The following is a 26,522-nucleotide window of genomic DNA, read 5'->3' as shown; positions in this document are numbered from 1 at the left end:
CATTTGGCCACAACCAACATTCACAGATACAACACAATGTGACGTGCGGGGTTGAGGTTAAAGGTTGAGTGAAGGGCCCTCGTTTTAAACTACTTTTTTGAAAAGGATTGGGAACAAGTAAGACGTATTTAATTTATTTAATGGGAAGTAGTAAGAGCTATTGAATTTAATCTATGTATTATATTCTATTGTATTGTATTCTGTTGTATTCTTTTGGATTGTATTCACACTAACCCCACTAAAACTTCAGCCCACAAAAACTCGCCTCTGGCGCCTAGCCTCTGGCACTTAGCCTCTAACACTTAGCCTTTAACACTTAGCCTTTAACACTTAGCCTTTAACACTTAGCCTAGAAGGTGAATAAATAGGGTTAAAGGTTGAGTGAAGGGACCTCGTTTTAAACTACTTTTTTGTAAAGGAGTGGGAACAAGTAAGACGTATTTAATTTATTTAATGGGAAGTAGTAAGACTTATTAAATTTATTTAATCTACTTTTCTTCCCAGGCAAAATTTGATGTGCTGCAATTCCAAATTTCCAAAGTGAATGAAGGAATGAAGTCCTTTAAATTATGATTTTGTATAAATACTAGGCATTAACACAAAATCGACGGCACAAAATGGGCAGACTTTACTTGTTTGAAAAGGACTGGTTACAAGACAGACTTTTTTAATTTATTTAATGGGAAGAAGACTTATTTAGTTTAATTGATCTATTTTTGTTCCCTGGCAAAATTCGATTTGCTGCAATTCCAAATTTCCAAAGTGAATGAAGGAAAGAAGTCGTTTAAATTATGATTTTGTTTAAATACTAGGCATAGACACAAAATCTACGGCACAAAATGGGCAGACTTTACTTGTTTGAAGAGGACTGGTTACAAGACAGACTTTTCTGATTTATTTAATGGGAAGAAGACTTATTTAGTTTATTTAATCTATTTTTGTTCCCTGGCAAAATTGGATTTGCTGAAATTGTATTTTGCCAAATCTTGCCTTGAGACCTGATAGGAAGTATTAAACGCTTAGTTAAATCAATACAAGTTGGTAATAAGAGCGAGTAATGTTGGTTGAACCGATGAATGAAGGTTGAAAGCAATTTAAATTATGACTTTGTATAAATACTAGATATTAACAGAACATCTACTGCGCGAAATGGGCAGAGTTTACTTGTTTGAGAAGGAGTGGCTTATTCAAAACTAAGATTTATTTAATCTGTTTGTTCCCAGGCAAAATTGGATGTGATGCAATTCCAAATTTCACCACATGATGGTGCCCAATTTTGACTTCATAGGACATATTAAACACTTAGCTTGTTATTATGTTCAAGGTAATCAGATTTGTTTATTATTCTAATGGCCTCTTCAAAACTATTCTGGATTACTACTTTGGATCTATTCTACATTACTTGGCAACAACATACTCTGTAACAGATTAGGCAGTATAATCATATCTGTTAACTTGAGAGTGCCCACACTCAATCTACTTATCGTGATGTGTTAAATCAATTACTGTTAGACATTATTTGTCTGATAATCTACCAAATCTTTGAATTGAAGAATTTGTGATTTAATTAATAGCTTGTTCAGGGTAATCAGACTTGTATATAATTCTAATGGCCTTCTTTTGAAAACTATTCTGAATTACAACTTTGGATCTTATATTACTTTGCAACAATCTACTCCGTGACAGATTAGGCAGTATAATCACATATGTTAACTTCAGTGCCCACACTGTATTTATTTATGGTTATTTGTTAAATCAAGTACTGTTAGACATGAAATAGGAAGTGTTTAACATAAATGTTATGGCTACTCACCATTGTAGCTCGCTCCTGGTCAATGATACGAGCCTCTTCTTGCAGTGGAAAACTTGCAGCCAACAAACACCGTGGAACCTAAAGGAATGAAATTAAACATTAACATTTCGCCTCGACCAATTTTCACACGTACAACGCAACGCGGCTACACTTCTGCTATTACAAACGTAAATCTCCTTAAACACAATGAGTGTTACTTACCGTGTACGCTCTAGACGGTCCAGTTGCAAGCAGAAAATAAAGATATTTCTGTTGATAATCGTCGCTGCTCAGTGGCTCACGGCCATCGCGCCAACAGATTTGAATTTTGGCGGAGGTTCGGGCAATTACGTCATATCCACGGCACATGACTGCGACGTAATACCCGCTTATCTGAAACGGCAGTTAAAAGTAGAGTTACATCAAGTTTTCTTGGAACCTAAACGAATGAAAGAAAACTATCATTTGGCCACAACCAACATTCACAGATACAACACAACGTGCGGGGTTGGGGTTAAAGATTGAGTGAAGGGCCCTCGTTTTAAACTACTGTTTTGAAAAGGAGTGGGAACAAGTAAGACGTATTTAATTTATTTAATGGGAAGTAGTAAGACTTATTAAATTTATTTAATCTACTTTTCTTCCCAGGCAAAATTTGATGTGCTGCAATTCCAAATTTCCAAAGTGAATGAAGGAATGAAGTCCTTTAAATTATGATTTTGTATAAATACTAGGCATTAACACAAAATCGACGGCACAAAATGGGCAGACTTTACTTGTTTGAAAAGGACTGGTTACAAGACAGACTTTTTTAATTTATTTAATGGGAAGAAGACTTATTTAGTTTAATTGATCTATTTTTGTTCCCTGCCAAAATTCGATTTGCTGCAATTCCAAATTTCCAAAGTGAATGAAGGAAAGAAGTCGTTTAAATTATGATTTTGTTTAAATACTAGGCATAGACACAAAATCTACGGCACAAAATGGGCAGACTTTACTTGTTTGAAGAGGACTGGTTACAAGACAGACTTTTCTGATTTATTTAATGGGAAGAGGACTTATTTAGTTTATTTAATCTATTTTTGTTCCCTGGCAAAATTGGATTTGCTGAAATTGTATTTTGCCAAATCTCGATTTGAGACCTGATAGGAAGTATTAAACGCTTAGTTAAATCAATACAAGTTGGTAATAAGAGCGAGTAATGTTGGTTGAACCGATGAATGAAGGTTGAAAGCAATTTAAATTATGACTTTGTATAAATACTAGATATTAACAGAACATCTACTGCGCAAAATGGGCAGAGTTTACTTGTTTGAGAAGGAGTGGCTTATTCAAAACTAAGATTTATGTAATCTGTTTGTTCCCAGGCAAAATTGGATGTGATGCAATTCCAAATTTCACCACATGATGGTGCCCAATTTTGACTTCATAGGACATATTAAACACTTAGCTTGTTATTATGTTCAAGGTAAACAGATTTGTTTATCATTCTAATGGCCTCTTCAAAACTATTCTGGATTACTACTTTGGATCTATTCTACATTACTTGGCAACAACATACTCTGTAACAGATTAGGCAGTATAATCACATATGTTAACTTGAGAGTGCCCACACTCAATCTACTTATCGTGATGTGTTAAATCAATTACTGTTAGACATTATTTGTCTGATAATCTACCAAATCTTTGAATTGAAGAATTTGTGATTTAATTAATAGCTTGTTCAGGGTAATCAGACTTGTATATAATTCTAATGGCCTTCTTTTGAAAACTATTCTGAATTACAACTTTGGATCTTATATTACTTTGCAACAATCTACTCCGTGACAGATTAGGCAGTATAATCACATATGTTAACTTCAGTGCCCACACTTTATTTATTTATGGTTATTTGTTAAATCAAGTACTGTTAGACATGAAATAGGAAGTGTTTAACATAAATGTTATGGCTACTCACCATTGTAGCTCGCTCCTGGTCAATGATACGAGCCTCTTCTTGCAGTGGAAAACTTGCAGCCAACAAACACCGTGGAACCTAAAGGAATGAAATTAAACATTAACATTTCGCCTCGATCAATTTTCACACGTACAACGCAACGCGGCTACACTTCTGCTATTACAAACGTAAATCTCCTTAAACACAATGAGTGTTACTTACCGTGTACGCTCTAGACGGTCCAGTTGCAAGCAGAAAATAAAGATATTTCTGTTGATAATCGTCGCTGCTCAGTGGCTCACGGCCATCGCGCCAACAGATTTGAATTTTGGCGGAGGTTCGGGCAATTACGTCATATCCGCGGCATTTGACTGCGACGTAATACCCGCTTATCTGAAACGGCAGTTAAAAGTAGAGTTACATCAAGTTTTCTTGGAACCTAAACGAATGAAAGAAAACTATCATTTGGCCACAACCAACATTCACAGATACAACACAACGTGCGGGGTTGAGGTTAAAGATTGAGTGAAGGGCCCTCGTTTTAAACTACTGTTTTGAAAAGGAGTGGGAACAAGTAAGACGTATTTAATTTATTTAATGGGAAGTAGTAAGACTTATTAAATTTATTTAATCTACTTTTCTTCCCAGGCAAAATTTGATGTGCTGCAATTCCAAATTTCCAAAGTGAATGAAGGAATGAAGTCCTTTAAATTATGATTTTGTATAAATACTAGGCATTAACACAAAATCGACGGCACAAAATGGGCAGACTTTACTTGTTTGAAAAGGACTGGTTACAAGACAGACTTTTTTAATTTATTTAATGGGAAGAAGACTTATTTAGTTTAATTGATCTATTTTTGTTCCCTGCCAAAATTCGATTTGCTGCAATTCCAAATTTCCAAAGTGAATGAAGGAAAGAAGTCGTTTAAATTATGATTTTGTTTAAATACTAGGCATAGACACAAAATCTACGGCACAAAATGGGCAGACTTTACTTGTTTGAAGAGGACTGGTTACAAGACAGACTTTTCTGATTTATTTAATGGGAAGAGGACTTATTTAGTTTATTTAATCTATTTTTGTTCCCTGGCAAAATTGGATTTGCTGAAATTGTATTTTGCCAAATCTCGATTTGAGACCTGATAGGAAGTATTAAACGCTTAGTTAAATCAATACAAGTTGGTAATAAGAGCGAGTAATGTTGGTTGAACCGATGAATGAAGGTTGAAAGCAATTTAAATTATGACTTTGTATAAATACTAGATATTAACAGAACATCTACTGCGCAAAATGGGCAGAGTTTACTTGTTTGAGAAGGAGTGGCTTATTCAAAACTAAGATTTATGTAATCTGTTTGTTCCCAGGCAAAATTGGATGTGATGCAATTCCAAATTTCACCACATGATGGTGCCCAATTTTGACTTCATAGGACATATTAAACACTTAGCTTGTTATTATGTTCAAGGTAATCAGATTTGTTTATCATTCTAATGGCCTCTTCAAAACTATTCTGGATTACTACTTTGGATCTATTCTACATTACTTGGCAACAACATACTCTGTAACAGATTAGGCAGTATAATCACATATGTTAACTTGAGAGTGCCCACACTCAATCTACTTATCGTGATGTGTTAAATCAATTACTGTTAGACATTATTTGTCTGATAATCTACCAAATCTTTGAATTGAAGAATTTGTGATTTAATTAATAGCTTGTTCAGGGTAATCAGACTTGTATATAATTCTAATGGCCTTCTTTTGAAAACTATTCTGAATTACAACTTTGGATCTTATATTACTTTGCAACAATCTACTCGGTGACAGATTAGGCAGTATAATCACATATGTTAACTTCAGTGCCCACACTGTATTTATTTATGGTTATTTGTTAAATCAAGTACTGTTAGACATGAAATAGGAAGTGTTTAACATAAATGTTATGGCTACTCACCATTGTAGCTCGCTCCTGGTCAATGATATGAGCCTCTTCTTGCAGTGGAAAACTTGCAGCCAACAAACACCGTGGAACCTAAAGGAATGAAATTAAACATTAACATTTCGCCCGGACCAACATTCACACGTACAACGCAACGCGGCTACACTTCTGCTATTACAAACGTAAATCTCCTTAAACACAACGAGTGTTACTTACCGTGTACGCTCTAGGCAAAATTGGATGTGATGCAATTCCAAATCTATCTGAAACGGCAGTTAAAAGTAGAGTTACATCAAGTTTTCTTTTTTAATCAACACAATCATTTACAACCGTTGACCAGAAAGAATCGTCGAAATTCGACGTCCCCCACAAACGCCACGCTCACTCGCTTTTCAGGGCAACAAAAGTACTTCTTTTTAAAAACGATGAGTTGTACTTACCGTGTACGCTCTGGACGGTCCAGTTGCAAGCAGAAAATAAAAATATTTCTCTTGTTAGTCGTATGTTACCATCCGCTGTGTCTTTGTCAACATCGCCGCCATTTTCCTACTTCCTGCTGCGAGCCACGCCCACGGATTTAAATTTGGGCGGAAGCTCTTTCCATTGGCGTCGTTTTCGCGTATAGCAAATCCGATTGGTTGGGAAGGGGGCACGGTTATGCAGCCGAGGGGTCCTGTGATCGGTGGGATGTAAAGTAGGCGTCGACGTCACGTCCGCGTCACGTGACCACGACGTGGCAGACGTCATATAGCAACCGCTGTTTTGTTTAGTAGACTTACAGTTGTTATGCATTGACATAATGGCGCACACACCAAATAGATTTAAATAAATTAAATAATTCTTCTGCCCACTCTCTTTTAAACAAGTTAACTCTCCCCGCGGATTTGAATTCCGGCGAAAGTTACGCCCATCGACGTCACGTATGTCACGTGACCACGACGTGGCAGATGTCATATAGCAACCGCTGTTTTGTTTAGTAGATTTACAGTTGTTATGCATTGGCATAATGGTGTGCACTCAAAATAGATTTAAATAAATTAAATATTTCTTCTGCCTACTCCCTTTTAAACAAGTTAACTCTGCCCACGTCCATTGACGTCTTGTCTGCGTCACGTGACCACGACGTAGCGACGTCATATAGTAACCGCTGTTTTGACCAGTAGACTTAGTTATTATGCGTTGACATAATGGCGCACTGGTTAGCATGGCCACCTCTTAAGCATGATGATGCGGGTTCGACGCCTGATCAATGTTAGCATGGAGTGAGCTGAAGTGCATGGCGCTGAAGATTTGAATCTTTGAAATGCGCTGAGGTCTGACATATCAGGCAGAATGGTTTGCCATCACGTTCAACAAAAAATAGAAACTTTCCCACTCTGATTAAAACGTCCTGTGTTCATCTACGTATTTTCGTTTTGCTGTGCATCTTTTCCCTGCCATTTCGAGAGCCCAATTGACACTCATAGTTTAAAGAAATGTGTTTGCCCATCCTACTTTGTGGAATTTCACCACATGCGCTTTTGACCAAAATACCAAATTGAACTCAAGTGAAGCCAACACGCACAACCCCCCCCCCCACACACACACACACACACACACACACACACACAAATGTTGATATGAACATAAAAGAGCCGCATGCGGTTCGGGAGTTGCGGCTTGGCCAAACCTGTACTATACAACTTTATTTGTATAAAATTTTCACAACAGCTGTCACACAAACAAAGCAGGAAAAACCGAAGACGTGCGTGTTCCGCCCACGCTGGATTTATTTGCACCTTTGAAAAGACACCGTATTGCCGCAGATGTGGCAAAGAGTACTTTTGGGCATCTGAGACGGAAGGATGTCCAAAGCATCACGTCACCTGCTCTGGTAGGCATGGTGGTGGGACGTTGAGGTCAACCGCTTTGGGGTTGGCTGAATCTTTGATCGCAGGATGCCACACACTTGAAGACAGAAGCAGAAAAGCAGAGCTAAATGCAAAATGTACTCACCGGTGACTCCAATTTTTTTCCCCCCTGAAGAAACAGCTGCACGGGTGGCCCCGGCTGGCCAGTGGGACTCTTGTTATTCTGACCCTTTTTAGTGCGCGTTTGGGGCGACAACCGTTTTTTGTGGCGCTCTCTTCTGGTTCAAAAGTGCCCTGCATGTGAATTTGCTTTTCCTGCCTTCTGATTGGATGAGCGCCGGTGTGACGCGGTGCCTCTGTCACCGTGGCGGGGGGTATACGTTGGCATCGGAGCGTCTGCCAACGTCTGAGACCGGCTGGCAGTGTATCGGAGGTGTCGAGTGCGGTGCCGCTGGAGCTCACTCACCAGCTGGTGTTAGGGCCACAGAATGAAGGCCAAGGAGAAGAATAGAAAGAGAAACAGAAACTTCTCCTCCAATTGTTTGATTTGTCTCTTCTGAGCTTCGATGAATTCTTTCAGCTCTTTGTTCCTCTAGGACGGACAAATGGAAAGTGGCATTCAAAAGCCAGTAAGCGTGCAAGTAAGTGCCGGGCTGGCTTTGGGCCCTTACCTGTTGCGCGCTGCGCAGCAGATCCATTCTCTCTTGGAGGATGCAAGCGTCGCGCTCCCTCAACTCGCACATCAGGGCTCGCTTCCATTGGTCCACGGCGCTCCTAAGCTCTTCTCTCTGATCCGCCGTCAGCACGTCATTCACGCCAGCGTGGCTGGCTTTTTCGCCGTCCGTGGCGGGGCAGTCCCGCTGCGGTAGCGCCTCGTACAACATGGCCTCCAGCTCCAGGATCCTCTGGGCCGCAATCCTCATCCATCAGTGGTCCGGCGGGAGATTTGAGGGCGGCTTACCTTATGAGCCTGGTCCATGGAACACTTCCTGAAGTCCAACTCTTCATCCAGGTAGCCCTTCTGCTTGCAGAACATATCCTAGCACAGCTCAAGGTCAGAATTGTTGGGGCACATTGCCGGAGTTCCCCTTGGCTGATGTCGCGTGTCTGTCTACCTTCTCACTTTCAATGTCCAACATCTTCTGTTGAAGTGCTGACTTGGTCACTTTGATGTATTCTAACCACTGAGGAAAGGCTGCTGTCACATAAGCAGAATGCGAGAGCGTGCGTGGACGTGCGCGTTACCTTCTCGGCTAGGGTGAGAAGGGTCCTGGCGTGAATCACGACCACCTGCTCCTCGTTGGTGAGATTCTGCAAGAGCCCAAAGGCACAGCGTCAACAAGCTTCTTTCAGCGCAAAGCCTTCCAAAAGTCACATTTGAGCCGCCGAGTCTCGTGGAGTGCGAACATAAGGAGTTCGACATACACTTACGGCGTTATAGCCCAGGATGTCCAGCTTCTTCATCAGATCACTGATGACGATGTCCGGGGGAAAGGCGCAAGGAGCAATGTAAGGTGTTCTGGGACCTCGGGTTAAGGTTAGGGTTGCGAGGGAGGCCTTACCTACGCTCACGCCCTCGGCCTCGCAGTAGATCTGCAAAGGGCTGAGGCCGTCTGGGAAACGGACTTGCAGAAACTTCAAGACGGGGGAGCGCCACTCCCTCTCCTGAAAGGCAGAGGCATGCATCCGTCCGTCCGTCCGTCCGTCCGTCACATCTCTGGCCTCAACACGCTTGTGCGAGTCTTCCCACCTCCAGCTCCAGGATGCGGAACTCAAGCAGTTCGTTTTGGTCTCGGATATCCTGGATGTGCTCTTTCAGACGCGCTTCTTCCGCCTCCATCCGCCTGACCTGAAAAGACAGTCAGACCTCATCTGCGGGGCTTCCCGACAGGTGTGACGCCAAGCGACTCCGCCCAGCGCCTTTCTTTCCGTCACCTTTTCGGCCAACTGCTGATTGCTCTGACGCAGCAGCTGCTTCTCCTCCACCCACTTGACATTCTAGAAGAGACAAACGCGTGGACAGCTTTGGAATGTTGTGTCATTTTCATCCACAAATTCTTTGGTTGACTGGAAAATGACATTTGCTTTTCTCCGCATTTACCCAGCCACGTTCGGGGGGGGGGGGGGGGGGGTTGGTCCAGTAATGCCAGACGGATGAGTGACTGAAGAATGTAGCTATTTTGTCTGAGAAAAAGGTGTGCTCATTGATGAGCTTACCTGTCCTTGTTGCTTCAGCGCTGACTCCAGATCTGCTACTCTGCTTTGATAGTGACCCATTTCTACCATCAGCTTTTCTCTGGTCTGAAAGGAGGAGGAGGGAGGCTCCTCCTCCTCCTTTCAGACCAGAGAACACCCGAGGCTGGGTGAGAACGGGGAGGCTGCGACCCGGCCGGGGGTTGCGGGAAGGGGCGCCACCTTGATCTCCTTCTCGGCGTCGTAGTCCCCTTTCGCTGGTCTGGGCTAGCAGAGCGTAGGCTCGTTGCAGCGCTTGATATTCTTGCGTCAGCTGGCGGTAGCGAAGCTCCGCCTCTTCATGCACACACCAATGCAACACAGCACTAGTACCAGAATCAGTCAGACCGGCGACAAAGCACCCGCGACGCAAAGACGAGTCCGATTCCAGGCTGAAGAGGAATGTTTGGTGCCAATACGCTGGCAGAAATGGCGGGCTACCTCTTCGGGTTCCGTGTCGGGGGTTCTGTCGGTGTGAAAAGACAAGGACGATCCGTCCGAGTCCACCAACACGTCTTCGTCGTAGCCGTAAAATGTTTCGATGACCTGCGGGCGCGGAAGCAAACATCTCTCTGAACAAACTGAAGCGACACCTCACGATGAATCGACGAGAGGAACGATAGCGAGAAAAAGGCCATTTCATCTTGCGCAACACCAAGCAGCCGCAAACAAACAGACTCACCTTGCAGGACCTCACGCTTTGTTCCTCCTCAGAGATTCTCGACGTCGGTATCGTAGCAGCAAATCTCTCTCCTGTCGACACAAATAATCCGCCTTTGAGATTCTTTGGATGCATAGGGAACGAACGGCTCCGGCGCAGAAACAAACGCGACTCACAATGACATTTCTGACATGAGCTCCTGTCTCCAGAGCCTGAAAAACACGTCACCAGCGATGATTGGAGGGACGCTCGTCTTTTCCAAAAGTGACAACTACAGGGTGTGTCAGGGTTTTCCAGATTATCTTTATCGTATCATTGTGTTGCTTTGACTTTGACTGCGACCTGTAATAAATAATATTATTTATCCCTTATTTATCCCTATCGCTTATCCCTTCCTACACAAAGTCGTAAAACACCCCTTGCTATGTTTTGACTAGAGGTCAAGGGCTTCCTCTATTCAATCCACTCTTACACCCACCCTGTTTCTCTTAATTAAAATGCTCGTGCAGGAGCCGAGAGTCAGACTTCATTCGTACAACGGATGGACTCTCCACCTGCAGGTGTCCAAAAGAACTTACTTGTCTCCCGTGTGGTTCTTGCAAAATAAGTTGGAGCGAGCGCAACTCTAACAGGGTGCATTTTGCCACTAGCTGCCTACGGACAATGACGTCGCGCTCGCGGCTCATGGTTGACGGGCTGAGCAGCCGGGCAAGTCCGTCGTTTTCAGCGCACAGCGAGTGGCAAAGGCGCTGACAAAACGGGAGCTTTGAGCTGCTGAAAACGGCAAAACAAGTCTAAAGCGTGTTCAAACGCGTGCGCACAATGCTCCTGCTTGAAAGGTCGGAATTTAAGGGGCCAATTTTTTGGATGGCGGCCGCCGGCCAAGCTTTGGACGGAAAAGGTTTCCTGGCGACAGCGAGCGAGCGCGGCGCTGCCGTACGTGCACCGAGTCGCCTGCCTGAAGACCTTGGACAAGTCGTCGATGATGTGCCGCTGCTCCACAACTTGAAGGAACGCCATTTCACCGTCCTGCTGGCCGCAACCGCGGTCCAGGTCATTGAGCGAACTAGGCCTTCTCTGTGGAACACAAATGCAGTGGACTCTGTTGGCACGCCGCCGTTGTCCGCGTCGACTTACCAAGCTTGCCATCTCCTCGTTCTCCTGGGTGACAAAGCGCACTTTGTTTTCAAGGCGACACAGCACCAGCGAGAGTTCTTCATTCTTCCTGCTCAGGCGTTTGTTTTTGTACAGGAGTGGCAGAAACTGGCTTTCTGTTTCTCTCAGTCGCTTTAGCTGCAAGCATGAAGTGCGGGATGTGAAAGACGCACAACACGCGGGCCAGAACGTATCCATTCCTTTTGCATCGGTTTGAACGGAATCGTGGCTTTGGCTCCCAATAAAAGACATCTACCAGGCAACCGACTCGCCGCGCCGCTCAACTAATAAGCAAGCGCAATGGGTGCCTCGCTGGATGGCGCGCATCAAACGTAGCGCAAACCTTCAAGCGTGCCGTCAATAAATTACCAGTTCATTGCGCTCTTCAGAAAGCAGGGCGTTTCGATCCTCCAGTTTCCTGATGACTGCGCTGAGCTCAGCGATTTTCAGATGAAACCGTCGCGTGTCCCGATCCTCCTGAGACTGAAAACGCCCCGCAACACACACACACAAGCACTCGTTCAAAGTTCAAAACTGTTTTTGTGCTACCTTCCTCCAGCAACGAACTAAGTCATGCGTACTGCAAGTGTGTGATGAGGTGGCTTACGCAATGAAGAGGATTGCTAGTAGCGGCGTTGACCCCACTTCCAGGGTAGTTTAGGCCCGCCCTTTGGGAATCCCTCAGGGCAGCGATCTGCTGCTCGGCAGCCTGAGTCTGCAGCTGAAGGCGGTGGACGTGGCCGGCCCCAGGGCTTCATCCAAAACACTAACCGCTCTGTCTTTCAGCTTGATCTCATCCGTCTGGATGTACAAACGGGGAGCGCTCAGGCAGGCGGGCAAACTCATTTGCCAGAATTGTGACAAAAACAAAGAGAGCAACCGGCCAATTTTTTTCTTGAATCGACTAGAACACCTTTGCTGTGACAAAAGCGAAGCGAGCAACCGGACATTTTCTTCTTGTGAAATAGAATAGAATAGAATGCCTTAGGTGTCATTGCACTGCAGGTATACAACGAAATTGGGAACATAGCCACGCACCGCGCATCTGATCAGTCCTACCAGTCGGCGGATCTCCCTCTCGCAGTCTCTCTTGGTTCGGCTCAGCTCCTCCCGATGCTGGTGATGAGCCGATCGGAGCTCGGCCGCTCGGGACTGCCAGGCCTGCTGGGCCGCTGCCAGGGCTTCTTCCGCGCTCCTGGTGGAGGCGACACCGCTCGGTCTCCCGACACCGCCGCGTCTCCTCCACCTCCGCCAGCAAAGCGCCCCCCCTCCTCACCTGAGCAGACATTGCGCCACACCGGGCCGTTGAGACCGCAACGGAGCGCCGCGACGCTTACTGGGGACAAGCTACACAATACGGTAGCGGCCGCATCGAAGCCCGACGTGGCGTGCGGATAGTCAGACACGGATAGAGCGGATCACCTTGTCCATGGAGCCGTCCCTCAGGCTGAGGACCAAGGCATTCAGTCGCTGGATCTCTCCATCTTTGATTTTGATCACTCTCATCAGCTCCATTTCATGCTGCCGCAGTAATGTCTCCCTGGTAATGGCTAACTCTTTCTGCTTCTCCTCATGGAGTTTGCTTTTGAGTTCCGTCATGGCGGCGGTGGCACGGTGGTGCTCCGCCCGCAGGTCCTGACTTCTCTCTCTCTCCAGACAGCTGACCTGACATGACTTAGACTTAGACTTAGACAAACTTTATTGTCATCTTGTCTGCACATGGTGCATACAAAACGAAATTCCGTTGCATACGTCTTACAACAAAGTAGTGATATTGCAGTTGAATAGAAGTAACATATCCTATGAAAATATATATATATACATATATACTATATATATATATATATATATATATATATATATTAAAAATAAGTATAAAGTGCAGCAGTGATAATTATGCAATAGTGCAAGTAGGCAAAACAGTATTCAAGAGTGTGCAGAGGAATGCTAAACCATGTATTAAACTTCTATTTAAAGGGTTTATACAAGTTCAGTAAAGTTGGTAGTGCGAGATAGTGCAAGATAGAGGTCCGTAGTGTCATAAAGTACAGTTCTGTGAATGTGTGATGCAGAGTTCAGTTTAGAGCTCAACAGTTCTAGTGTTCAACAGTCTGATGACAGCAGGGAAAAAGCTGTTGCAGAACCTGGTGGACCTGCAGCGGATGCTGCAAACCTCTTCCCAGAGGGCAGCAGGGAGAACAGTCCATGGTGGGGGTGTGATGGGTCATTGATGATGTTACGGGCACGGGACATGCAGCGCTGAGATGAAATGTCCTGAATGGAGGGAAGAGGAGCCCCTATGATCCTCTCTGCTGTCCTCACCACTCTCCTCACGTTCTTCCAATCGGAGGCGGTGCAGCCTCCACACCACACAGAGAGACAGCTTGTCAGAATGCTCTCTATGGTGCTCCTGTAGAACGTCCTCATGATGGGTGGGGGCAGGTGGGCTCTCCTCATCCTCCGCAGGAAGTACAAGCGCTTCTGTGCCCTCTTGACCAGTGCCGTAGTGTTCATAGTCCAGGTGAGGTCTTCTGTGATGTGGACCCCCAGGAATTTGGTGGTGCTGACCACCTCCACAGCTGAGCTGTTGATGATCAGTGGAGCGTGGTGAGGCTGTTTTTTCCTGAAGTCGACGATGATCTCCTTCATCTTCTCCTCATTCAGGATCAGGCTGTTTTCTCTGCACCAGCCCACCAGCTGCTCCACCTCCTCTCTGTAGTCCAGGTCGTTGTTGTCTCTGATGAGCCCCACCACCGTTGTGTCGTCTGCTGACTTCACGATGTGATTGGTGGTGAACCTGAGGACGCAGTCGTGTGTCATCAGGGTGCACAGCAGGGGGCTCAGGACGCAGCCCTGAAGGAAGCCTGTGCTGAGGGTGATGACATCAGAGGTGTTCTGTCCGACCCGGACTGACTGAGGTCTGTTGGTGAGGAAGTCTAGCAGCCAGTTGCGAAGGGGGGTGTTGAAGCCCAGGTGTTCCAATTTTCCTACCAGATGCTGTGGGATGATGGTGTTAAACGCTGAGCTGAAGTCCAGGAACAGCCTCCGCACATGGGTGTTCTTCTCCTCCAGGTGAGCCAGGCTCAGGTGAAGAACGGAGGAGATGGCGTCCTGAGTGGAGCGGTTTTGCCGGTCGGCAAACTGGAACGGGTCAAATAATAGGGGGAGTCTGGAAACGATGTGACCTTTAAGCAGCCTTTCGAAGCACTTCATCATAACCGGAGTCAGTGCAACAGGCCGGTAATCATTAAATGAGGTGATTTGAGGTTTCTTCGGCACCGGAATGATGGAGGCAGTCTTAAAGCACGCCGGCACTGTGGCTTGGCCCAGCGAGGTGTTAAAAATGTCTGTGATGACCCCAGCCAGATGACTTGCACATTCCCTGAACACACGCCCAGGAATGTTGTCGGGGCCAGGGGCCTTACAGGGGTTGACTCTCCTCAGGGTCTTCAACACATCGGCGGAGTCAAGGCAGAGTACCTCCTCTTCCTGATGGGGGACAGTTTTAACTGCTGGAGTGCCGTTTAGTGCCTCGAACCTCCCAAAGAAGTTATTTAGACCATTTAGAAAGTCAGCATCAACTACACCCACCGGGGGGGGGGAGGGTGAGTTGTAGTCTGTAATCGCCCGTATGCCTTGCCACATACTCCTGATGTTTTTGACGTCGTGGAAACGATCCTGAAATTTTCGACTGCGGTCTCGCTTCGCTATCCTGATGGCACGGTTCAAGTTGGCTCTCGCTGTCCTCAGTGTCTCCTTGTCGCCAGACTTGAAGGCAGAGTTCCGCGCTCGTAGCGTTTGACGTACCTCCTCAGTCATCCAGGGTCGTTGGTTGCCCCGGGTGATGATATTCTTAGTGGTGCTGACGTCCTCGGTGCATTTGTTGATGTAGGCTGACACAGTCATGGCACACGCATGTCTAATCTACATCGGGAAAACTGGGAGGGAGGGAGGCAGGCAGGGAGGCAGGCAGGGAGGCAGGCAGGGAGGCAGGCAGTGTCTGTCTGTTGAGGTTTTCACCTTGTTCTTCTCCTGCTGAAGTTCTAACTGGACGTCCATCAGTTTGGTTCTCAGCTCGTCATTGGCGGCCTGAAGGGCGTCCGTTCGCTCCGCCTTGGCCCGCCCTGCCGGAGCTCGTTTGGACATCTCTTACTCGAGTCTCGCCCGGTCGTCAGTCAGAGATCACAACATTTGTACCTGGAGAGCACAAACGCAGCGCTGTTTTCCACTGGCTTCGAACTCAACTTCAATCGGTACCGTAACTTACAACATCATAAACATAGAACTAGCTTGACTTATTCATTGAATAAATGCATTTGGTTCTTCAAAACTGCATCACGCAACATAGCGTGACCGAGACGGCCGTTATCCACCTGCGTGAAGTTATTTGGTGAAATGAATGAGATGTTTAAGACACCATCGTTCTGTCTCTATGTAGATGAAGGGAAATAATCGATTGCTGAAGGTCCAAAGGTGTTGTGATAAACAAATAAACATATTAGTGATTAGTGACATATTTGTGATAAACATATTAGGCAGGATAATCACATATGTTAACGTGACTGCCCACACTGTATTTATTTATGGTTATTTGTTAAATCGAGTACTGTTAGACATGAAATAGGAAGTGTTTAACATAAATGGAAGACGAAAGGGGTACTCACCATTGTAGCTCCTGCTGGTCAATGATACGAGCCTCTTCTTGCAGTGGAAAACATACAGCCAACAAACACCGTGGAACCTAAAGGAATGAAATTAAACATTAACATTTAGCCTCAACCAACATTCACAGATACAACGCAACGCAAACTACACAAACGTAAATCTTTTTAAACACAATGAGTTGTACTTACCGTGTACGCTCTAGACGGTCCACTTGCAAGCAGAAAATAAAGATATTTCTGTTGATAATCGTCGTGTTTGTATCCGGTGTCTCGCTCAAGGCCATTGCGCCCACAGATTTGAATTTTGGCGAGAGTTCAGCCTATTGACGTCATTTCCGCGGTGTAATACCCGCATATCTGAAACGGCAAAGTTAAGAGTAGAGTTAAATAAAGTTTTTAGTCAACGCAATAATTTACAACCGTTGACCAGTCGAAATAATCGTCGAAATTTGGCGTCTGTGGCTGGAAGCAGACGCCGAGTTCGACATTCCTCCCAAACGCCACACTCCCTCGCTTTTCAGGGCTAAAAAAAAACAGTTGTAATTACCTTGTACGCTCTAGACGGTCAAGTTGCAAGCTGAAAACAAAAATATTTGCCTTGTTAGTCATCGTGTTACTAACCGCTGTGTCTTGTTTGCCAGAACTGCCGCTTTCCTACTTCCTGTTGCAAGCCACGCCCACGGATTATAATTTTGCCGTGAGTTCCGCCTATTGACGTCATGTCCGCGTCACATGACTGCGACGTAATATTATCTAAAACTGTTTGTGCGGTATTGTGTTGTTCTGTGCGGTATTGTGTTATTCTGTGCGGCGTCGTGTTGTTCTGTGCGGCGTCGTGTTGTTCAGTGCGACGTCGTGTTGTTCAGTGCGGCATGGTGTTGTTCAGTGCGGCATGGTGTTGTTCAGTGCGGCATGGTGTTGTTCAGTGCGGCATGGTGTTGTTCAGTGCGGCATAATGTTGTTCAGTGCGGCATGGTGTTGTTCAGTGCGGCATGGTGTTGTTCAGTGCGGCATGGTGTTGTTCAGTGCGGCATAATGTTGTTCAGTGCGCCATAATGTTGTTCAGTGCGGCATGGTGTTGTTCAGTGCGGGATGGTGTTGTTCAGTGCAGGATGGTGTTGTTCAGTGCGGCATGGTGTTGTTCAATGCGGCATGGTGTTGTTCAGTGCGGGATGGTGTTGTTCAGTGCGGCATGGTGTTGTTCAGTGCGGCATAATGTTGTTCAGTGCGGCATGGTGTTGTTCAGTGCGGCATGGTGTTGTTCAGTGCGGCATGGTGTTGTTCAGTGCGGCATGGTGTTGTTCAGTGCGGAATGGTGTTGTTCAGTGCGGCATGGTGTTGTTCAGTCCGGGATGGTGTTGTTCAATGCGGGATCGTGTTGTTCAGTGCGGGGTGGTGTTGTTCAGTGCGGGATGGTGTTGTTCAGTGCGGCATGGTGTTGTTCAATGCGGCATGGTGTTGTTCAGTGCGGGATGGTGTTGTTCATTGCGGCATGGTGTTGTTCTTGTTTAAATTGGGCACCATCATGTGGTGAAATTTGGAATTGCATCACATCCAATTTTGCCTGGGAACAAACAGATTAAATAAATCTTAGTTTTGAATAAGCCACTCCTTCTCAAACAAGTAAACTCTGCCCATTTCGCGCAGTAGATGTTCTGTTAATATCTAGTATTTATACAAAGTCATAATTTAAATTGCTTTCAACCTTCATTCATCGGTTCAACCAACATTACTCGCTCTTATTACCAACTTGTATTGATTTAACTAAGCGTTTAATACTTCCTATCAGGTCTCAAGGCAAGATTTGGCAAAATACAATTTCAGCAAATCCAATTTTGCCAGGGAACAAAAATAGATTAAATAAACTAAATAAGTCTTCTTCCCATTAAATAAATCAGAAAAGTCTGTCTTGTAACCAGTCCTCTTCAAACAAGTAAAGTCTGCCCATTTTGTGCCGTAGATTTTGTGTCTATGCCTAGTATTTAAACAAAATCATAATTTAAACGACTTCTTTCCTTCATTCACTTTGGAAATTTGGAATTGCAGCAAATCGAATTTTGCCAGGGAACAAAAATAGATCAATTAAACTAAATAAGTCTTCTTCCCATTAAATAAATTAAAAAAGTCTGTCTTGTAACCAGTCCTTTTCAAACAAGTAAAGTCTGCCCATTTTGTGCCGTCGATTTTGTGTTAATGCCTAGTATTTATACAAAATCATAATTTAAAGGACTTCATTCCTTCATTCACTTTGGAAATTTGGAATTGCAGCACATCAAATTTTGCCTGGGAAGAAAAGTAGATTAAATAAATTTAATAAGTCTTACTACTTCCCATTAAATAAATTAAATACGTCTTACTTGTTCCCACTCCTTTACAAAAAAGTAGTTTAAAACGAGGTCCCTTCACTCAACCTTTAACCCTATTTATTCACCTTCTAGGCTAAGTGTTAAAGGCTAAGTGTTAAAGGCTAAGTGTTAAAGGCTAAGTGTTAGAGGCTAAGTGCCAGAGGCTAGGCGCCAGAGGCGAGTTTTTGTGGGCTGAAGTTTTAGTGGGGTTAGTGTGAATACAATCCAAAAGAATACAACAGAATACAATACAATAGAATATAATACATAGATTAAATTCAATAGCTCTTACTACTTCCCATTAAATAAATTAAATACGTCTTACTTGTTCCCAATCCTTTTCAAAAAAGTAGTTTAAAACGAGGGCCCTTCACTCAACCTTTAACCTCAACCCCGCACGTCACATTGTGTTGTATCTGTGAATGTTGGTTGTGGCCAAATGATAGTTTTCTTTCATTCGTTTAGGTTCCACGGTGTTTGTTGGCTATGTTTTCCACTGTCAGAAGGATGAAAATACAAAGTACAACGCTTGGACGTGGGCGAAGACGTCACCGGTGAGTCCTTCCTTCCTATTTATTTACCTTCTAGATGCTAGAGGCTAAGTGTTAGAGGCTAAGTGTTAGAGGCTAAGTGTTAAACACAATACGAACAACACAACGATACTGCACTGAACAACACGATACCGCACTGAGAAACACGATACCGCACTGAACAACACGATACCGCACTGAACAACACCATGCCGCACTGAACACCATGCCACACTGAACAACACCATCCCGCACTGAACAACACCATGCCGCACTAAACAACACCATGCCGCACTGAACAACACCATGCCTCACTGAACGACACCATGCCGCACTGAAAGACACCATGCCGCACTGAACGACACCATGCCGCACTGAAAGACACCATCCCGCACTGAACACCATGCCGCACTGAACAACACCATCCTGCACTGAACAACACCATCCCGCACTGAACAACACCATGCCGCACTGAACAACATTATGCCGCACTGAACATTATGCCGCACTGAACAACACCATGCCGCACTGAACAACACCATGCCGCACTGAACAACATTATGCCGCACTGAACAACACCATGCCGCACTGAACAACACCATGCCGCACTGAACAACACCATGCCGCACTGAACAACACCATCCCGCACTGAACAACACCATCCCGCACTGAACAACACCATGCCGCACTGAACAACATTATGCCGCACTGAACAACATTATGCCGCACTGAACAACACCATGCCGCACTGAACAACACCATGCCGCACTGAACAACACCATGCCGCACTGAACAACATTATAACGCACTGAACAACACCATCCCGCACTGAACAACACCATGCCGCACTGAACAACATTATGCCGCACTGAACATTATGCCGCACTGAACAACACCATGCCGCACTGAACAACACCATGCCGCACTGAACAACATTATGCCGCACTGAACAACACCATGCCGCACTGAACAACACCATGCCGCACTGAACAACACCATGCCGCACTGAACAACACCATGCCGCAATGAACAACACCATCCCGCACTGAACAACATTATGCCGCACTGAACAACATTATGCCGCACTGAACAACATTATGCCGCACTGAACAACACCATGCCGCACTGAACAACACCATCCTGAACTGAACAACACCATCCCGCACTGAACAACACCATGCCGCACTGAACAACATTATGGCGCACTGAACAACATTATGCCGCACTGAACAACACCATGCCGCACTGAACAACACCATGCCGCACTGAACAACACCATCCCGCACTAAACAACACCATGCCACACTGAACAACATTATGGCGCACTGGACAACATTATGCCGCACTGAACAACACCATGCCGCACTGAACAACACCATGCCGCACTGAACAACACCATGCCGCACTGAACAACACCATGCCGCACTGAACAACATTATGCCGCACTGAACAACACCATGCCGCACTGAACAACACCATGCCGCACTGAACAACACGATCCCGCATCGAACAACACCATCCTGCACTGAACAACACCATCCTGCACTGAACAACACCATGCCGCATTGAACAACACCATGCCGCACTGAACAACACCATCCTGCACTGAACAACACCATCCCGCACTGAACAACACCATCCCGCATTGAACAACACCATGCCGCACTGAACAACACCATGCCTCACTGAACGACACCATGCCGCACTGAAAGACACCATGCTGCACTGAACGACACCATGCCGCACTGAAAGACACCATCCCGCACTGAACACCATGCCGCACTGAACAACACCATCCTGCACTGAACAACACCATCCCGCACTGAACAACACCATGCCGCACTGAACAACATTATGCCGCACTGAACATTATGCCGCACTGAACAACACCATGCCGCACTGAACAACACCATGCCGCACTGAACAACATTATGCCGCACTGAACAACACCATGCCGCACTGAACAACACCGTGCCGCACTGAACAACACCATGCCGCACTGAACAACATTATGCCGCACTGAACAACACGATGCCGCACTGAACAACACCATCCTGCACTGAACAACACCATTCCGCATTGAACACCATGCCGCACTGAACAACACCATCCCGCACTGAACAACACCATCCCGCACTGAACAACACCATGCCGCACTGAACAACATTATGCCGCACTGAACAACATTATGCCGCACTGAACAACACCATGCCGCACTGAACAACACCATGCCGCACTGAACAACACCATGCCGCACTGAACAACATTATAACGCACTGAACAACACCATCCCGCACTGAACAACACCATGCCGCACTAAACAACATTATGCCGCACTGAACAACATTATGCCGAAATGAACAACACCATGCCGCACTGAACAACACCATGCCGCACTGAACAACACCATCCTGCACTGAACAACACCATCCCGCACTGAACAACACCATGCCGCACTGAACAACACCATGCCGCACTGAACAACACCATGCCGCAATGAACAACACCATCCCGCACTGAACAACATTATGCCGCACTGAACAACATTATGCCGCACTGAACAACATTATGCCGCACTGAACAACATTATGCCGCACTGAACAACACCATGCCGCACTGAACAACACCATCCTGCACTGAACAACACCATCCCGCACTGAACAACACCATGCCGCATTAAACAACACCATGCCGCACTGAACAACACCATCCTGCACTGAACAACACCATGCCGCACTGAACAACACCATGCCGCACTGAACAACACCATGCCGCACTGAACAACATTATGCCGCACTGAACAACATTATGCCGCACTAAACAACATTATGTCGCACTGAACAACACCATGCCGCACTGAACAACACCATGCTGCACTGAACAACATTATGCCGCACTGAACAACACGATCCCGCATTGAACAACACCATCCCGCAGTGAACAACACCATGCCGCATTGAACAACACCATGCCGCACTGAACAACACCATGCTGCACTGAACAACATTATGCTGCACTGAACAACACGATCCTGCATTGAACAACACCATGCCGCACTGAACAACACCATCCTGCACTGAACAACACCATCCTGCACTGAACAACACCACCCCGCACTGAACAACATGATCCCGCATTGAACAACACCATCCCGCACTGAACAACACCATGCCGCACTGAACAACACCATTCCGCACTGAACAACACCATGCCGCACTGAACAACACCATGCCGCACTGAACAACACCATGCCGCACTGAACAACACCATGCCGCACTGAACAACATTATGCCGCACTGAACAACACCATGCCGCACTGAACAACACCATCCCGCACTGAACAACACCATGCCGCATTGAACAACACCATGCCGCACTGAACAACACCATCCTGCACTGAACAACACCATCCCGCACTAAACAACACCATGCCGCACTGAACAACATTATGGCGCACTGGACAACATTATGCCGCACTGAACAACACCATGCTGCACTGAACAACATTATGCTGCACTGAAAAACACGATCCTGCATTGAACAACCCCATGCCGCACTGAACAACACCATCCTGCACTGAACAACACCATGCCGCACTGAACAACACCATGCCGCACTGAACAACATTATGCCGCACTGAAAAACACCATGCCGCACTGAACAACACCATCCCGCACTGAACAACACCATGCCGCATTGAACAACAACATGCCGCACTGAACAACACCATGCTGCACTGAACAACATTATGCTGCACTGAACAACACGATCCTGCATTGAACAACACCATGCCGCACTGAACAACACCATCCTGCACTGAACAACACCATCCTGCACTGAACAACACCACCCCGCACTGAACAACATGATCCCGCATTGAACAACACCATCCCGCACTGAACAACACCATGCCGCACTGAACAACACCATTCCGCACTGAACAACACCATGCCGCACTGAACAACACCATGCCGCACTGAACAACACCATGCCGCACTGAACAACACCATGCCGCACTGAACAACACCATGCCGCACTGAACAACACCATGCCGCACTGAACAACACCATGCCGCACTGAACAACATTATGCCGCACTGAACAACACCATGCCGCACTTAACAACACCATCCCGCACTGAACAACACCATGCCGCATTGAACAACACCATGCCGCACTGAACAACACCATCCTGCACTGAACAACACCATCCCGCACTAAACAACACCATGCCGCACTGAACAACATTATGGCGCACTGGACAACATTATGCCGCACTGAACAACACCATGCTGCACTGAACAACATTATGCTGCACTGAACAACACGATCCTGCATTGAACAACACCATGCCGCACTGAACAACACCATCCTGCACTGAACAACACCATGCCGCACTGAACAACACCATGCCGCACTGAACAACATTATGCCGCACTGAAAAACACCATGCCGCACTGAACAACACCATCCCGCACTGAACAACACCATGCCGCATTGAACAACACCATGCCGCACTGAACAACACCATGCTGCACTGAACAACATTATGCTGCACTGAACAACACGATCCTGCATTGAACAACACCATGCCGCACTGAACAACACCATCCTGCACTGAACAACACCATCCTGCACTGAACAACACCACCCCGCACTGAACAACATGATCCCGCATTGAACAACACCATCCCGCACTGAACAACACCATGCCGCACTGAACAACACCATTCCGCACTGAACAGCACCATGCCGCACTGAACAACACCATGCCGCACTGAACAACACCATGCCGCACTGAACAACACCATGCCGCACTGAACAACATTATGCCGCACTGAACAACACCATGCCGCACTGAACAACACCATCCCGCACTGAACAACACCATGCCGCATTGAACAACACCATGCCGCACTGAACAACACCATCCTGCACTGAACAACACCATCCCGCACTAAACAACACCATGCCACACTGAACAACATTATGGCGCACTGGACAACATTATGCCGCACTGAACAACACCATGCCGCACTGAACAACACCATGCCGCACTGAACAACACCATGCCGCACTGAACAACACCATGCCGCACTGAACAACATTATGCCGCACTGAACAACACCATGCCGCACTGAACAACACCATGCCGCACTGAACAACACGATCCCGCATCGAACAACACCATCCTGCACTGAACAACACCATGCCGCACTGAACAACACCATGCCGCACTGAACAACACCATTCCACACTGAACAACACCATGCCGCACTGAACAACACCATCCTGCACTGAACAACACCATCCCGCACTGAACAACACCATGCCGCATTGAACAACACCATGCCGCACTGAACAACACCATCCTGCACTGAACAACACCATGCCGCACTGAACAACACCATGCCGCACTGAACAACACCATGCCGCACTGAACAACATTATGCCTTACTGAACAACATTATGCCGCACTAAACAACATTATGTCGCACTGAACAACACCATGCCGCACTGAACAACACCATGCCGCACTGAACAACACCATGCCGCACTGAACAACACCATGCCGCACTGAACAACACCATGCCGCAATGAACAACACCATCCCGCATTGAACAACACCATGCCGCACTGAACAACACCATCCCGCACTGGACAACACCACCCCGCACTGAACAACACGATCCCGCATTGAACAACACCATCCCGGACTGAACAACACCATGCCGCACTGAACAACACCATTCCGCACTGAACAACACCATGCCGCACTGAACAACACCATGCCGCACTGAACAACACCATGCCGCACTGAACAACACCATGCCGCACTGAACAACATTATGCCGCACTGAACAACACCATGCCGCACTGAACAACACCATCCCGCACTGAACAACACCATGCCGCATTGAACAACACCATGCCGCACTGAACAACACCATCCTGCACTGAACAACACCATCCCGCACTGAACAACACCATGCCGCACTGAACAACATTATGGCGCACTGAACAACATTATGCCGCACTGAACAACACCATGCCGCACTGAACAACACCATGTCGCACTGAACAACACCATGCCGCACTGAACAACATTATGCCGCACTGAACAACATTATGCCGCACTGAACAACACCATGCCGCACTGAACAACACCATGCCGCACTGAACAACACCATGCCGCACTGAACAACACGACGTCGCACTGAACAACACGACGCCGCACAGAACAACACGACGCCGCACAGAATAACACAATACCGCACAGAACAACACAATACCGCACAAACAGTTTTAGATAATATTACGTCGCAGTCATGTGACGCGGACATGACGTCAATAGGCGGAACTCACGGCAAAATTATAATCCGTGGGCGTGGCTTGCAACAGGAAGTAGGAAAGCGGCAGTTCTGGCAAACAAGACACAGCTGTTAGTAACACGATGACTAACAAGGCAAATATTTTTGTTTTCAGCTTGCAACTTGACCGTCTAGAGCACAGGTGTCAAACTCAAGGCCCGGGGGCCAGATACGGCCCGCCACATCATTTTATGTGGCCCGCGAAGACAAATTGTGCATGACATTTGTGTGTCATTAATAGAATTGCAAATTGTCTTCACTTTTAATATATATTTTTTAAAAATATTTGACCAGTTTTTATTCGTCTGATTTGAAAACGAGTCCTTTGTCAGTTTGTTTTGTAGATTTTACTGTGTATAATATGAGGTGCTCATACATTTATTTGGGTTGACAGTCATAATGGCCCTCCGAAAGAAGCTATGACTACAATGCGGCCCGCCAAAAAAATGAGTTTGACACCCCTGGTCTAGAGCGTACAAGGTAATTACAACTGTTTTTTTTTAGCCCTGAAAAGCAAGGGAGTGTGGCGTTTGGGAGGAATGTCGAACTCGGCGTCTGCTTCCAGCCACAGACGCCAAATTTCGACGATTATTTCGACTGGTCAACGGTTGTAAATTATTGCGTTGACTAAAAACTTTATTTAACTCTACTCTTAACTTTGCCGTTTCAGATATGCGGGTATTACACCGCGGAAATGACGTCAATAGGCTGAACTCTCGCCAAAATTCAAATCTGTGGGCGCAATGGCCTTGAGCGAGACACCGGATACAAACGCGACGATTATCAACAGAAATATCTTTATTTTCCGCTTGCAAGTGGACCGTCTAGAGCGTACACGGTAAGTACAACTCATTGTGTTTAAAAAGATTTACGTTTGTGTAGTTTGCGTTGCGTTGTATCTGTGAATGTTGGTTGAGGCTAAATGTTAATGTTTAATTTCATTCCTTTAGGTTCCACGGTGTTTGTTGGCTGTATGTTTTCCACTGCAAGAAGAGGCTCGTATCATTGACCAGCAGGAGCTACAATGGTGAGTACCCCTTTCGTC

General features: G+C 46.2%; 1 protein-coding gene and 2 long non-coding RNA genes across 4 annotated transcripts; 1 reads left to right on the top strand and 2 right to left on the bottom strand.

The window, feature by feature from the left end:
- Positions 1-7,447: 7,447 nt before the first annotated feature.
- LOC148393674 (janus kinase and microtubule-interacting protein 3-like) lies at positions 7,448-9,605 on the bottom strand. Of its 2 annotated transcripts, XM_088385286.1 has the most exons (7): positions 9,456-9,605; positions 8,952-9,369; positions 8,766-8,831; positions 8,636-8,704; positions 8,192-8,559; positions 7,987-8,112; positions 7,448-7,617 (listed from the first exon to the last, which is right to left on the bottom strand). In XM_088385286.1, exons 2-5 carry the CDS (start codon positions 9,204-9,206, stop codon positions 8,440-8,442), a joined length of 510 nt encoding a protein of 169 aa, XP_088241412.1. In that variant the 5' UTR covers positions 9,207-9,369; positions 9,456-9,605; the 3' UTR covers positions 7,448-7,617; positions 7,987-8,112; positions 8,192-8,439. The 2 variants fall into 2 exon arrangements, with proteins under 2 accessions (XP_088241412.1, XP_088241413.1); XM_088385287.1 differs by having other exon boundaries at positions 8,952-9,605.
- Positions 9,606-9,652: 47 nt separating this feature from the next.
- Positions 9,653-12,364, bottom strand: LOC148393673 (uncharacterized). The gene is made up of 4 exons (XR_015860381.1): positions 12,176-12,364; positions 10,590-12,051; positions 10,435-10,505; positions 9,653-10,298 (listed from the first exon to the last, which is right to left on the bottom strand). It is a non-coding gene; the product is annotated as an uncharacterized LOC148393673 (long non-coding RNA).
- Positions 12,365-19,019: 6,655 nt separating this feature from the next.
- Positions 19,020-26,308, top strand: LOC148393672 (uncharacterized). Its single transcript, XR_015860610.1, has 3 exons — positions 19,020-19,131; positions 25,872-25,957; positions 26,148-26,308. It is a non-coding gene; the product is annotated as an uncharacterized LOC148393672 (long non-coding RNA).
- The last annotated feature ends 214 nt before the right edge of the window (positions 26,309-26,522 follow it).

This window comes from Syngnathus floridae, chromosome 9 (genome assembly GCF_059516105.1).
Source record: "Syngnathus floridae isolate MCC-2025c chromosome 9, RoL_Sflo_1.0, whole genome shotgun sequence".
Taxonomy (NCBI): domain Eukaryota; kingdom Metazoa; phylum Chordata; class Actinopteri; order Syngnathiformes; family Syngnathidae; genus Syngnathus; species Syngnathus floridae.
This window is presented reverse-complemented; position numbering and strand designations above follow the sequence as displayed.